General features: G+C 45.0%; 3 protein-coding genes across 3 annotated transcripts in view; 2 read left to right on the forward strand and 1 right to left on the reverse strand.

The window, feature by feature from the left end:
- Positions 1-4,339: 4,339 nt before the first annotated feature.
- LOC105815072 (cytochrome c oxidase subunit 6A1, mitochondrial) lies at positions 4,340-6,310 on the forward strand. Its single transcript, XM_012650206.1, has 3 exons — positions 4,340-4,470; positions 4,620-4,762; positions 6,029-6,310. Exons 1-3 carry the CDS (start codon positions 4,371-4,373, stop codon positions 6,110-6,112), a joined length of 327 nt encoding a protein of 108 aa, XP_012505660.1. The 5' UTR covers positions 4,340-4,370; the 3' UTR covers positions 6,113-6,310.
- A 1,790-nt stretch (positions 6,311-8,100) lies between these two features.
- TRIAP1 (TP53 regulated inhibitor of apoptosis 1) lies at positions 8,101-10,624 on the reverse strand. The gene is made up of 2 exons (XM_012650207.1): positions 10,447-10,624; positions 8,101-9,094 (listed from the first exon to the last, which is right to left on the reverse strand). The coding sequence occupies exons 1-2, from the start codon at positions 10,591-10,593 to the stop codon at positions 9,011-9,013; spliced, it is 231 nt and encodes a 76-aa protein (XP_012505661.1). The 5' UTR covers positions 10,594-10,624; the 3' UTR covers positions 8,101-9,010.
- A 70-nt stretch (positions 10,625-10,694) lies between these two features.
- GATC (glutamyl-tRNA(Gln) amidotransferase, subunit C) overlaps positions 10,695-15,043 on the forward strand; it is a 7,511-nt gene continuing 3,162 nt past the window's right edge. Inside the window, exons 1-2 of the mRNA XM_012650209.1 lie at positions 10,695-10,779; positions 10,873-11,045. Of these exons, the coding sequence (XP_012505663.1) occupies positions 10,699-10,779; positions 10,873-11,045 (254 nt within the window). The 5' untranslated portion in view covers positions 10,695-10,698. The remainder of the gene's footprint in view (positions 10,780-10,872; positions 11,046-15,043) is intronic.

The following is a 15,043-nucleotide window of genomic DNA, read 5'->3' on the forward strand; positions in this document are numbered from 1 at the left end:
TAGGTCTTCCTAGTAGGAAGGACTAGGGCCAGGGCTCAAACCCAGGTAGCTCAGGATCCAAATCCAGTGCTCTAACATGCACAGCTGCACTATTCAGCCCGCCCTGATTGGACTGTCCCCCTCCCACCCTAAAGAAAGAGACTCTCGCACCCAGCCTTCTATGCAAACCTCCAGGTGCACCGCAGTCGGGGATCTTTCTAAATTGCAAAGCTCATCACCCCTCTCCTTGCTTAAAGTCAAGGCTTCTCAGTACCCTTTGGATAAGAACTCAACATGGCCCCCAGAACCCTTTAAAAAGACAGAGAAAGACTCTGTCTCTAAAGAAAAATTTAAAAATAAAAAATAAACGTTAGCTAATATCTATTATCCTGTTAGCTCCTAGACTGGGTGTCCCATGAGTGCCGCCTCTGTGGCCCTAGTCTTCGCACACAGTTGAGATCTTCGTTGAATGAACTGAAGATGCCGAGGAGTTCGGATACGTTGTACAGAGGATAGAGGTTGTGGTCCCAATACCCTGGCTTCCCCTGAAGCCCGCTGGCTATGCCTCAGTGCCATCTCCCAGGATTAGTCTCTTGGCAGACAAATTTTTATTGGTCCAGGCGCTAAACATACTCTTAGCTGGGAGAAACCACAGTAGAAATAGCAGGCACGATGCCCCAGATGAACTTTCCCATAGGCAAGCCCTGTCCTTGGCTAGGCAACCTCCTCCTTATCTTACCCCAGGGCAGGCCCTCCACCAGCACCAGCCACCCCCAGTACTGAGGGGCTCGCCCGCCAGCTCCCTGTTTCAGGAAAATAGGGCATCAGAGAGAGCCTTAGTGGCCTCGACACAAGCGTAAACATCACCAGCTGCCAGAGAGGATGACGTCAAATCTAAGCCTGGCTGGCCATGGCCTTGGGAAAGCTCCCTGCACAGAGAGGCCTGGTGCCCTGGGGGGTGCGGGTGGGGGTCATAGCGAGTGGCAGCATAAGCACCCCAAGGACACACTGGATGCTTCTGTCCATTCTCAAGGATGATTTGAAATATTTTTGTTTTCCAAAAGACCACCCTAAAGTGAAACATCCCCTCCCCACCCTGACACTCTATCCTCCTTAGAATGCCTTATCTATCTTCATCATACTTACCACCATCTGCTAGATTAAATATTTATAGATTTATTGTCTGCCTTCCTCTACCGAAACACCATGGGGCAGGGACTATGTTTTGTTCCCTGGTGTGACCTCAGCGCTTGGCACATGATAGGCACTCCCTGAGTATATATTAATCCCAACCATGATACTGTGAGGTAGATACTGTTCTCCCCATTTTTCAGATGAGGAAACTGAGACTCTGAGATGTGCAGGAAATTGCTTAAGGTCACATAGCTTTAGGTTACTGGTGGATCCAGGCAGTTTGGGGCTGTAGCCAGTTCTTTTAACCTCAATGCCATACAGACTTGGCTCAATGCCTTCCAGACTTGGTCTGGGAAGGCCTCTCTGATAACAGGACTTTTACACAGAGACCTGAGTGAAATAAGGAAGCAATGCATGGGGCTATGTGGGAGAAAACTCTTCCAGGCAGAGAAATGAGCTTGTGCAAAGGTCCTGAGGCAGGAGAGAGCCTGGTGTGTTCAAGGCAAGGCAAGGAGGCCAATGTAGCTGGAGAGAAGTGCGCAGAGGGTGGTGGTGGTAGAAGGGATGATGTCTGAGAGGTGACTAGGGACAGTGTGTAGGGCCTTGTAGCTCACTGTAAAGACGGGTGTTTACTCTGAGTGAGATGGGAGCTATTGGAGGATTGTGAGCAGAGGAGGGAGGTGCTCTGAGTTAAAGGATCCCTTTGATTGCCACGTAGAGAATAGACTACCAGGGGACCACGCAGCAGGGCCACCAGTTAGGAGGTTGTTGTAATTGTCCGGGTGAGAGATGAGAACACTTCAACTAAATTGGTAGCAGTAGGTGGTAAGAAGTGGTCAGATGCTGGATATAGCAGGATTTGTTGATGGATTGGTTATGAAATGTGTGTGTGTATGTGTGTGTGTGTGTGTGAGAGAGAGAGAGAGAGAGAGAGAGAAAGAGAGACAGAGACAGAGACAGAAAGAGACAGAGTGAAAGGGAGAGAGAAAAGAGTCAAAGATGACTTCAGAGTGTTTGCCCAAAATGTTTGACTTAAGGAAAGGAGTGGCCATTTACTGAGGTAAGGAAGACCATGTAAAGTGCTTAGCATGGATATGGATACAAACTAAGTGCTCAGTAAATGTTAGATATTCTTTGTATTGATGATTTTAGTTTCTTGGACTGTCTAAATTCACTCACCCAAGCCTTTGCAAATGCTGAGCATACCTGGCAATAACATCATAGCTCACTCAGAACAAGGCCTCTGGGTAAGCTAAAAAAAACTAAAAGACAAAAAACATAGCTACTATACCTAAGTGTGTACTGTATGTATGTACTGCCAAGCATACAACAGACAGAATCTTTACTTAGCAGCGCCACCCTGCAAGGTGTACAAAAGCCCTATGAGAAAATGAACATTTGTTGAATTTTTTAATATGTTCCAGGCATTGGGTATTTTTCACTTAATCCTGTCTCCACCACTAGAATGTAAGCTGCATGAGAGAGAGAGAGCTTATAGTTCTTGTGGACTACTGCACACACCTGGCACATAGTAGGCACCTTAATTAATAGTGATTAAATAAACCCTCACTAATACAGATGGAGGTTGGGTAACTTCCCAAGGTGGAGCTGCGTTTCAGTAAGTATTTGTTGGATGAAGGAATGAATAAATGCATATTACATTCCTATTTGAGAGAAGAGAAAGCATACCCGGTGGCAGAGCAGAGATTTGAACCCAGGATCTCCTGGCCTGTGAGCTTGGACCCTTTCTGTGGCCACATTGTGGGGCCTCACATACCCTTTGGCTGTGTTTGAGGGATTTGATGATCCTGATTGCACCATGAAATGTAAAAACTCAGGCTATTCAGAGAAAGATTTAATGCTAGATCAGATTATAAAGCTCTAGTAATACGATCCTAAATTTTGTCTTCATGAAACTGCATGACCTTAAAGCATCTGTTTCTGCTAACTTGCCCAAGGCCACACAGGCTGTAAGGGAACAAGATGGGAGCCCAGTCTTCTCACACCACAGTCCCTGTTTGTTTTCCTACCCAGGGGTTCTTAATCTGAAGCCCAAAGACTCTTAGGGGGTCCTAAGGCCACCTCTTCCCCCAACATTGTCTGCTAAACTGTGTGTTTTTACATGCAGGTGCGTTTTTTTGGGGAAAAGCGTTCAAAGCTTTCATTACATTCTTACAGGGGCCTATAATCAAAAAAGTTTACTGTCATTTTATCTTACATACATATATTTTTAACTTTTATTTTATTTATTTATTTTTTGAGACAGAGTCTTGCCCTGCCATCCTGGGTAGAGTGCAGTGGTGTAATCGTATCTCACTGCAATCTCAAACTCCTGAGCTCAAACGATCTTCCTGCCTCGGCCTCCCAGAGTGCTACGATTACAAGTGTGAGCCACAGCACCCGGCCTTAACTTTTCATTTTAAAAACTGCTTTAAACAAGTAGAAGGAAGAAAAGGGAAGGAAGAAGGGATGGGGAGGAAAGAATTGTATAGATAAGATTTAACAGATACCAATTTTTGTTTCCAGAATTTCAAGGGAGAAAAAGCCACCGTGACCAGAGGCCAAAAGTTGGGGATGTTGAGCCAGGATTAGAATCCAGAACTTCTAGGACCAATTCCAGTCCTTTTTCTAGTTGTTGTTGCTATTATTCATGCATTCATTCATTCATTCATTCAGCAAATTTGTATTAAACACCTGCACGTGCCAGGCACGATTCCAGATTACACCATTCCCAGATTACTCTGAGAACACTGCAGTGGCAAACTCTTGGCATCACAGAATTTATATTCTAGTGAGGAGGGGACAGACAAAATAATAATAACGATGACGATAGTGCCATGAAAAAAATAACGTAGAGTCAGAGGATGGCAAGGAAGGGTAATGAAATGTTAGGGTGGCTTGTATTCGGAACCTCCAGATGCTGCCCAGGGAAGGGAGCGACCCGAGATGCCAGGTCGGCCTGCACAAGCCTCTGTCGGGCTTACACACCAAGGTGCGGAAGCTAGGGAGGCGGGACGGCACACGCATGCGCACGAAGGAAAATGCGAAGCCTGAAGGGAGGTGCAGACCGCATGCTCGCTCTAGGTCAGGGACTCAGAGGATTTTGACAAGGACTCGGTCGGCCGAGATGAGAGTGCGCTGGTTAATACCCGGTGGGAAGGCGTCGCCTAATAGGAACTTCCTTTTGAGGTTGTGGTCCCACCCCCAGAGCCTAATCTCTATTTCCGCTTCCGGCGCTGCGGCGGTCCAGGTTGAAAATGGCGGCGGCTGTGTCCAGGATTTCTGGGCTGCTGGGTCGGCCCCGCCCGCAGCTGGGGCGGCCTATGTCGAGCGGAGCCCACGGCGAAGAGGGCTCAGGTACTGGGGCTGGGGTCGGTCGGGCGGGCCTCAGCTCCACTCGGGCGAGGCAGGGCGGGACTGTGACCTTGGCGTGATGCCTTGAGGAAGGTAGAGTGAGACCCAGGCAGGCCCCATTCCGGGGCTGAGCGGTTGTGGCCTCCCCGCAGCTCGCATGTGGAGGGCCCTCACCTTCTTCGTCGCGCTGCCCGGGGTGGGAGTGAGCATGCTGAATGTCTTCTTGAAGTCGCGCCACGGAGAGCACGAGAGACCCGAGTTCGTCCCCTACCCCCATCTTCGCATCAGGACCAAGGTACGTCCTTGCCGTCTCTTCAGACGTCCGTTCTCCTGTCATTATAATGCCCTCCTCCAAGTTCTTCATTCCCTAAAAGCGTTGAGTGCCAGGCGTGTAGTTTCTTGTTTAGTCCTCACAAACAGAATTTATTTTCTCCCATTTTATGGAAGGGAGACTGAGACTTGGCTTTATGTCTGTTTTCTTCAAGGTCAAACGATAAATTCCCTTCAGTTTCCCTTTTCTCCGATTCATCTCACCTCCCGCCTTCTGATACAGTTGTCCGTTGAAGAAAACTTGGAGGTCTGGGAAACCTTATTAAGAGTGGGGAAGTCTGAGGATGGTTCGCCTTTCTAAGACCTGGGCATCTGGCAGCTACTAGCTGTGTAATGAAGAGACCGACAGGTTTCTCTACTCCTCACCAATACCTTCTCAACTATTTTATCATTTGCCTATTGATATAGATATACTTATCTCCATCGTTTGCTGTATCTTTAACAAGGGCCTTTACTGGTTCTTTACTAAATATTCCATCCACCTTGCCTATTGTAGGACTGGCCTCGTAAAAACTTAAACTCGAGTCTTAAATTTTTGAGTCTTTGAGCACCATTCCCACCCTTGTACAGTGGACTTAGAAGCCAAACAGAAGGTTTTTCAACCTTGGCATTATTGACATTTTGGGTTAGGTAATTGTTGTTTGGGGTAGGTTGGCCGATATCCCCTGCATTGTAAAATGTTTAGCAGCATCCTGGCCTTTACTCACTAGGTGGCAGTAGTACCTGCACCACCATTCCAGCCACCCATGTCTCCAGATACTGCCCTGTCCCCTGGAGGTGCAAAATCACCCAGGGCTGGAAACCATTGCCCTAGAGCAATGCTTTTCAAAGGTAGTGGGCAAAATAATTGAAGGTGAGTCGCGGTTTCCCAATCCAGAGATGTTCAAGTTTGGGATGGTGCCCAGAAATCTGCTTTTAAATAAGCATCTCTGCCCCTACACCGACTGCTACCATTGTGATACAGGTGATGAGGATTACACTTTCATAAACACAGCACTGGATATATTAGTTACTAGGGAGAGGCTTATGAGTAAGTAACTTGCGCTTGCTTTTTCTACTATCTACTTTAAGGAAGGCTCCTTTAAATAATGGCAAGGTTGAAATAGTAGACAAAGGACTAATTTCCATTTTGTTTTTATATATTATCTGTCACCCTGTTTTAAGCGGTTTATGGCAGGGCTCTTTCTGAACTATTTTCTGGAATTGTCTAATTGACATTTTCACTCCACAGCCCTTTCCCTGGGGAGATGGTAACCATACTCTATTCCACAACCCTCATGTGAATCCGCTTCCAACTGGCTATGAAGATGAATAGAGAACCTGGACCACTACCCAGGCACTGGGGACCACAGCATTGGTTTGGACCATCACTCTGCACACGGACCAGAAAAAGTGTACGGGACCTTACGCTCACCTTCTTTTATCAAATGATTACCAGTATACTGATCTCCCATCCCTTTGCTTGTGGCAGGAGATGGCTTAAATAAACACTTTAAACTTAGATTGGTCATGAGCTCAAAGTTTCATTCTTTGGTTGTGTTCTTCCTCAGAAATTAGTATTAATGTTATTTCTGTTTCTGCAGTGAAGGTCTATGGCTGCCATTTACAGTGTTTCAGGTCCAGTCCAGCCCGCTGAATAACAATGTTTGTAACAGGCTCCTTGGTGTCTTGTGCCTGGTGTAGATAAAGTCAAGGGACCAGGAGTACCATGGAGCTAATTGTCAAGATGGGGTCCTTGATAGATTTTGGATGTCAAAGACATTGAATGGCCAACAGAATGGCTACAGTTTACACTTGAAAGAGGTATCTGATTCTCAAGAGGAAGTGCTTCCTCTGGGTCTTTCTCTTGTCCCATTCCACCAGCATTTGCTGCAGAATCTTCTCTGTAGTTGGATAACTCTCTCTAAAGGTGTCAAGTTCTTACCTTGGGGTAAGACCCATCTCTCAGCACCCGGAAGGCTGGAAGGGTTAGAAATCTTTGGAGAAGTAAAAGCAGTGTGACACATTTCTTCTTACAGTATTGGCTTTATTTGTTTCTGGAATTAAAACTATCCTCTAGCCATAAGAGTTAGGAGGGGAAACAGTTACAAAATCACTGTGAAACGGCAATTCACTCATCAAAACTTGAAACCTTTGAAGTAGCTGAGGTAGTTGGAGTCACTTTATGAAGAGCATGAAGTCAAAATAGGGTGAGGAACATTCAGAAAGAATTGTTCTCTCAGTAGTACACTGTTCCTCCTTTTGGCATGTTGTGTCCATAAAGCAAGGGAGCTACTAGTATCTGGTCTTTTTAGACTTAACATGAATAGGGTAAGACCTGAGCTTGAGCTTCAGAGTTACACTTCAGCGATTCTTAAATCTGTTCTGACAATATATTAGAACATCCTTCTCAATTGAAATTGAAGACGTTTGCTTAAGATATTTCCTGCAGTTTTCCCAAAAGGCAGGTTCAGAAGTGAATTTCTGGGCTAGCATATGCGGTTTTCACATCAAACAGACTTCTCAATATGAGTTACAATGAAGGAATATTGTTGCTTAGAGCTGGTTTATTCTCAAGGCTCAGTGGGGACAGTTTTGTGGCAAGGTTCAAGAGGCTTTAAGGTATTTTGCAGTACATTATATTAAACTGGTAATGCAAAGGTAAGGTATATAGACATTGTGAAAGCCATATACAGTAAGGAAAGAATCCCTATTATGTTTGCCATTTTGTGGTATACAGCCTGCACTTCTGAGTCCCTATAAAGCTGTTTTGCTTGTGGCCAGTCTGAGTTTAGGATAGATATACCTGGCCTCCCTCAGCTGGGTTCCAAATCTCTTTTATAATCCTTGCATAATAGACCTTAACCAGTGAGAAAATATAAATATAGAATTCTTTGAAATGACATTAAGGGATTGGTCCATTAAATATGAAGTAGTAACTGGTAAAGTGGAGAGAAGATAACAGAATTTCAGCCTTCTGTAAATTAAGTTTCTTACTATCTTTGAGCATATAATAAGTTAAACCAAATTACTCAAGATAGGCAACTGTGGGGATTACATGACACTCTAAAGTATGTAAGTGCTCCCCTGATCCTGACATTTCTTGGTACCATAATATAAATATCTATTGTAAGATATCTGTGTAGCCTACTGTGGAAATAAATTTTAGAAATCAGTGAGGCTTCTAATTGCCATACCATACCACCTACCTTAGACAAATCTTCACCTTTAAATGATAAAAAACAAAACTCTCCCCAGCGTATGTATGAGACGTGGGGTAACAGGGTAATAGTTTGATAAAGCGCACTGAGTTCCAGGGGCAAATAATGATAGAAACTAAATGTTCCAATTTATTCCATCTTCATGATTACAGACATTACTCGGCAAGGTGGGTTAACAAGGCAAATAAAGCAAACACCTTTTCTCCCCCATTTAATCAGATGCAGCATTTTTATGATATGCAGGTAGACTTAATTCATCGACTTGGGTTGAAAGCTGGCAGCCGCAAATCTTTGCAATTTAGGTTCTTCCTCCACAGCTACTCCAAGTATCTTAATTCCTGAACTACACTGTGAGCGTTGAGATGGTGTTCACTTCAACATTCTTGAAGCTTTCACATTTTAATCTGACGCCTCTCGTTAAGGCAGGGAACCATCCGTCTGTTAAAAGCCGTCTTCCTCTTTTGCTACTCCAGGCCACCAGTCATCTTAACCATTAGTTACTATAATATATAAAAATAAAACTGTGCTCCCAAGCATTGATTGAAACTGTTGCGCCCAGATCCCTTTTCACAGCATTAGTTCCCTGAGAGAAAAAAGAGGTCCTAACCAATTGCATTAATCAACAATGACCCCAGGATAGTGTACATAATGTCCTTTGCAGCAAAAATCAAGAGGTCAGGCAACCTTGATCATCCTGACTAGTTTATCACTATCTACATAGAAGGTATATGTAAAGCTGATCCCAGACTAAATATTGCAACCATAACTCCAAGAAATTATTCAATTTTAGCACATTGAGTTCCTGCAAGATGCCAGAGCAAGTGAGAAATCATCTCAAAGAAAAGAGTTGATCACGTTTTAAAAGTGAGAGGAAAACATCAAGGAAGAGGAAATAAAACTCCTCTTCTAAATTCCTCATCAAATCTGATGGCTATTTTCACCCTTTAGTTGACAAAATCCAGAATTCTCAATTTCCTGATTTGAGGAATCCATTTTCAAGGCGACTGTCAAGGTCAAGAAGAGTTTTCAGGCTTTTCTTTGCCATGGTCCATGAACTCCAGTCCTTCAATAGGAATCTCTTTCTCCTTTATTGCTTTCTGATGGGAGGAGAAAACACATTATGAAGATCTGTATGAAACTTGAGGACCAAGCTTTGTAAGTAAGATACGACGGTACAAAAGTAAAACCAGACTGAACTGTGAAGACTCACAACCATGATTCGAATCACGTACTTTTTAAACAAACAGAAGTGCCATGATGAAGAAATCAAATATAAGACCAGACAGAGTGGAGAAGGAGTTGTGAGGGAATCATTAAGTGAAAATTTTTTTTTTTTTTTTGAGACAGTCTCACTCTGTTGCCCTGGCTAGAGTGAGTGCCGTGGCGTCAGCCTAGCTCACAGCAACCTCACACTCCTGGGCTCAAGTGATCCTACTGCCCCAGCCTCCCGAGTAGCTGGGACTACAGGCATGTGCCACCATGCCCGGCTAATTTTTTCTATATATTTTTAGTTGGCCGATTAATTTCTTTCTAATTTTAGTAGAGGCGGGGTTTTCGCTCTTGCTCAGGCTGGTCTCGAACTCCTGAGCTCAGACAATCCGCCCACCTTGGCCTCCCAGAGAGCTAGGATTACAGGCGTGAGCCACCGCGCCCGGCCCATTAAGTGAAATTTGAAAGCCAGTATCACCCACTTTATCACTTTATCTTAGTGATGGAAATGGGTTCAAATCTGGGTCCCAGGACTTGCTGTGTGACCTTGAGCCAGCCTCACTTTCCTCATCTGTAAGTGGGATAAAGATAGCAACTACCCCGTGGAGTTACCCTGATGATGTCTTAGCTTCACTTGGTGATTTGCCCAATGCTCTTGTAATTCAAAGCAGTTGCACATCCATTGGGCCGGAATGAAAATTTCCTAGCTGCAACTGGGGGGGACTAGTTGAGAAAGATAAACAGGCCAATGAAGAGATTATAACAACAAAAACAACGGGACCCTCCACAGTGTCTAACCGCCTAGAGAAAGGCTAACCCCGCCCAGTCCCCCGAACAGTAATGGTAGAAAAGTGCGCCACCTGCAAAAGAATCAAGGAAAAGGAAACCTGTTTCTAGTGAACTTGGACCAATCACTTCCTATTTCTGAGGGTTAGTTTTCCAAGTATAAAATACATATTATAGCTATGTCCACCTTGCAAGTTTAGAACGAGCACCAAATGAACCAAAAGGTGTTACTCTGCTCCTTAAAAAGTAAAGCACTGCAAAAACATTTAACGTTTTCATTCGGAGAGACACCCAAGCGGCCCTCGGTGGTGATGGTAGGGGAGAGGGCTCCTGCCACTGGTCCCACTGCGGCTTTTCCCGATCCTCCTCGTCCCACCCTCCGCAAGACGCGGTGCATGTGGCGGGGGACACCGCAGAGAATGCGGGGCCTTGTGGCAGATGCGGAAAGGCTCACCTGAACACACTGCTGGTAGCGCTTGAAGAGGTCGGTGCACGGATCCCCGGAGACGTCCCCCTTGAGAAACTTCTCGGCAAACCAGCGATTGAAGCACTGGTCGTACTCGCAATTCATGTCTGTGCAAGCGTCCCCTACGCTGTTCATGGCGACAGTGGTGGCGGCAGCGACGGCGCACTCTGATGTCATCACCCTCAGGCGCGTCGCTCGGCGTTACGTACGGGCGCGTTACGGGAGCCGAGGAGGGAAGGAATGTGGGCGCGGGCAGTGTGGCTGGGCCTTCGGGCCCCGCTGGGCGGGCGTCGGGGCTTCACTTCCAAGGCGGATCCGCAGGTAAAGGCCGGGGGCATCTAGAAGGGCGGCGGAGCAGGCCGGGTGGCGGAGCAGGTCCCGTTCGTGACCCACACGCCCCGCCTCATCCCCTAGGGAAGTGGCCGAGTCACCGCCGAGGTGATCGAGCACCTGGAGCGTCTAGCGCTCGTGGACTTCGGCAGCCGCGAGGCGGTGGCGCGGCTGGAGAAAGCCATCGCCTTCGCCGACCGGCTCCACGCCGTGCACACGGACGGGGTGGAACCCATGGAGTCCGTACTGGAGGACAGGTAAACTCGCGGCCGCGGCCCCGAAGCCTTCACTGGCGCCTTCGCACCGTTGAAGGTGGCGATTAGTGACCCATTTCCCAGAGGGTGAAAGAGCCTTAGCGCGATTCAGGAACTTGCCCACGGTCACCCCGCGGGTAAATAGCTTCACTTTTCCCTTTGTTCATTACGGATCCTGTCACCCGAGTCCTTCTAAACTTAGTAGGAATAAAATCCGAACTGTTAATCATCGCCTTCGAGGTCCTACTTCATAGAGGCACTGCCTACCTACTCAGACGTACTGCTCTTCTCGCTCAGTATCCTCCAGCCACACTGGCTTCCTTGACTGCTTCTCCAACGAGCCAAGTTCCTTCCCTCCCTAGGACCTTTGCATTTGCCGTTCGCTTTTTCTTGCCCCCAAATATTTGCATGGCTCTCTCCCTCTTGGCACTCAGATCTAGCTCATCTCCTCAGAGAGGCCTCCTGACTACTCCAAATCTCTTCTCCCACTCCATTCACTATTTATCCTGTTGGCGTTTTTGTAAGTATTTTTATTACTTTTGTTGATTTGTATGTCTCTTTTATTACAATGTGAGCTCATTGTCTGACTTGCTTACTGTTGTATTCCTGTTTCAAAAATTTAAATGTACATATTTTCTGATCAGGTGGTTCTCTATGGAAATACTTGTGGAAGTGCATCAAGATGTGAATACACAAGTGTCCACTGCAAAACTGTTTATAATACCAAAAACAAAACAAAACCCAGAAGCAAGCTAAATAAATGGCAAATACATCATTCAATAGAATACTTGACAGTTGCAAAAAATAACGAAACAAGTAACTTATCTATATGATATAAATATCATATATCAGCATACAAATAACATCAAATATGCTGATATGGAAAGGTCTCCAAGATATATTTAATTAAAAAGACAAAGTTAGGGCCAGGTGCCGTGGCTCACGCCTGTAATCCCAGCAATCTGGGAGGCCAAGGCAGAAGGATGGCTTGAGATCATGAGTTCAAGACCAGCCTGAGCAAGAGCGAGACCCCTTCTCTACTAAAAATAGAAAGAAATTATCTGGACAACTAAAAATATATAGAAAAAATTAGCCGGGCATGGTGGCGCATGCCTGTAGTCCCAGCTACTCGGGAGGCTGAGGCAGGAGGATCGCTTGAGCCCAGGAGTTTGAAGTTGCTGTGAGCTAGGCTGACGCCATGGCACTCTAGCCAGGGCAACAGAGCCAGACTCTGTCTCAAAAAAAAAAAAAAAAGACCCCTGTCTCTACTAAAAATAGAAAAATTAGCTGGGCATAGTTGTACACACCTGTAGTCCCAGCTAATGCAGAAGCTGAGGCAGGAGGACCCCTTGAGCCCAGGAGTTTGAGATTGCAGTGAGCTATGATGACACCACTGCACCCTACCCAGGGCCACAGAGCAAGACGCTGTCTCAAAAAAAAAAAAAAAAAAGGAAATTGAACCTCACTCTCCCCTCTCCACTTCATATTCTTAAAAAAAAAAAAAAAAAAGCCAAAGTTAGAACAGTATTATTGATACTGTATGTATAATCTATTTTATATATTCTGGTGTACGCATTAAGTTTTGTTTCCTGAATGAGTGTGCAAGAAACTGTTAATAAAATGTTAAGTTTTAAAGAAAGTGGGAATATGGAAGGAAGCTTTAACCTTTCATTTTATACCAGGGGCCAAAACCACAAATGCCTAAGAAGGCAGAGTAATACAATCAGCGAAGTAGTGTAGTGTAATGCAATAGGGAGGGGTGAGTCATTGACAAAACTAGTTTTTGAATATCCAAAGGCCTACCCACCTGTACTAATCATTGCCAAATCTTAATGTATTGTTAAAGAAAATTCTCTTTTTGGAAAAGCTTCCTCCCAGCAGACTTGTTTGCTGTTGGGGATGCAACTTCTTAAGGAGGATGGGTGTGTAACTCATGACGGGCAGTCTACCACTATCCTAGCCTTCTCCTGATGGGAATTAAAAAACCTCCTAACTACAAGTGGGAACAAGAAAGATTAGCTGCCATTAGTCAGTGACAATAGAGAAAGCTAGACTTATCTGTAACCATAACCTTTGTGTAAAGTGCTATGTGAAATTTATTAGCCTCCTAACTGGTCTTCTCACCTCCAGCCTTTGATTCCTTCAAATCTTTTCTCTACTTTGCAATCTGATGCTCAGGTCCAGAGAGGACAACCAATTTGCCCAAAGTTACACAGCATTTCAAAACAGAAATCTGATGTCATTCTCCTACCCAAGCCCTTCAAGGGGCTTTCCCATTGCTCTTTAAGGTAAAGACAAAAGCTTTGCCATAGCCTGCAGGGCACCATCTAACCTAGGCCCTACCCACTTCTCCTTTGTAACTTCTTTCAGTTCCTCCAGCTCTCCATGCTCTGCCCTTAGAATTCTGGGCCCTTGCCTTTACCCCTGTGGTGTCCCTGCTTAATTTTCTTCTTCAGATTGCAACTGTCACTTCCTCAAGGAAGTCTTCATTCTTTTATATTGAGTTAGGTTCTCTTTCACAATCTCTGGCTTTCTCCTGGTACTCAATAGGGCTGATATTTACATGTATTTATATATCTATTTGAGGAATGTTTGTCCCCTTCCTACTGCTCACCCAGGTTCCAGGGAACATGTCTGTTTTTGCTCATTGTGTTCACAGTGGCTAGTACTGAATAGGTACTCAGTAAATGTTTGTTGAATGAGTGTTGTTTATTAATATCTTTGGGGAAGGAGGGAATAGAAGCACAAAGAGGAGTCAGAATTTCCCAAGTTATCTAGAGGGTAAATATAAAGAAATGCAACCATTATTACTAAAGGAAGAGTTTGTAAAAAAAAAAAAGATGACAAGTGATTTGGATCTGGTAACTAGCATCTTACTTGGCATTCAGTGATCTGCACTCTTTTCATAAATCTGGAAACCGGTTTGGGTTAGTGATTCCCATTAATCATTTTAATGTGACATTTGTAGGACTTTAGTGTTTTGAACACACTGCCTCACTGAATTTGAAACAGAACCCAGTAAAGTGAAGACAGGTATTAAATGGTTTTAGACAATAGCCATACTAGCTGTAAAAGCCCTGACTGGCTAATAGAAATCTCTTTGCACATTAATATAGCATCTGGTTGAGTTAAAAAGCATTAGCATGTTAACATGCCAAGGACTGAGAATTTATGTGTGTTATCTCCGTTTTCACATACAATCCAAGAAGGTAAATACAACTATTTGTTTAATAGATGAGGAAACTGAGGCTCAGAAAGGTTATGTAACATGCCCAAAGTTTCACAGGTAGTAAGAAGAGAACTAAACATGGAATTCAGAGCCTGTGCTCTCAAATGCTGCTCTAGATATACCAGCTCAAGTCAACTCCTGGGAACTTTATTCTTTCCTCTCAAACCCAGAGACCAACTTAGCTGACCGCCTCTCTGATTGCAGCCAAATAATTCAGTGCTTCAAGTGTCCCTCAGAGTCTTATTTGTTTTGTTTGTTTTTGAGACAGGGTCTTGCTCTGTTTCCCAGGCTAGGGTGCAGTCATCATAGCTCACTACAATCTCAAACTCCTGGGCTCAAGCAATCCTCCTCCCACCTCAGGCTCCCAAATAGCTGGGACTATAAGCATGCACCATCACACCCAGCTAATTTTTCTATTGTTTATAGAGATGGGGTCTCACTACGTTACCTAGGCTGGTCTCGAACTCCTGATCTCAAGCCATCCTCCCGTGTCAGCATCCCAAAGTGCTAGGATTACGTGTTGAGCCACCATGGCCGGCCCCTCAGAGCCTTATTTGAACCAAAAACTCTTAACCAAACTGATAGCTTCCATTCCAGTCTGCATCAAACTAGAAATAAGTTAGGAGGGAGGGAAAAGGCCTTTAGATGGAAGCAGATGGTGGCCAGAGAAATTATTCCTGACAAGCAGATACCAGGGAAGAGGCAGAAAGAAACAAAAGCAGTGGCAGAACTGTCCCATCACAGTCCAAGGGCCAACAGAAGCACACAAGGC

The sequence above is a fragment of the Propithecus coquereli genome, unplaced genomic scaffold (genome assembly GCF_000956105.1).
Source record: "Propithecus coquereli isolate 6110/MARCELLA unplaced genomic scaffold, Pcoq_1.0 Scaffold314, whole genome shotgun sequence".
Taxonomy (NCBI): Eukaryota; Metazoa; Chordata; class Mammalia; order Primates; family Indriidae; genus Propithecus; species Propithecus coquereli.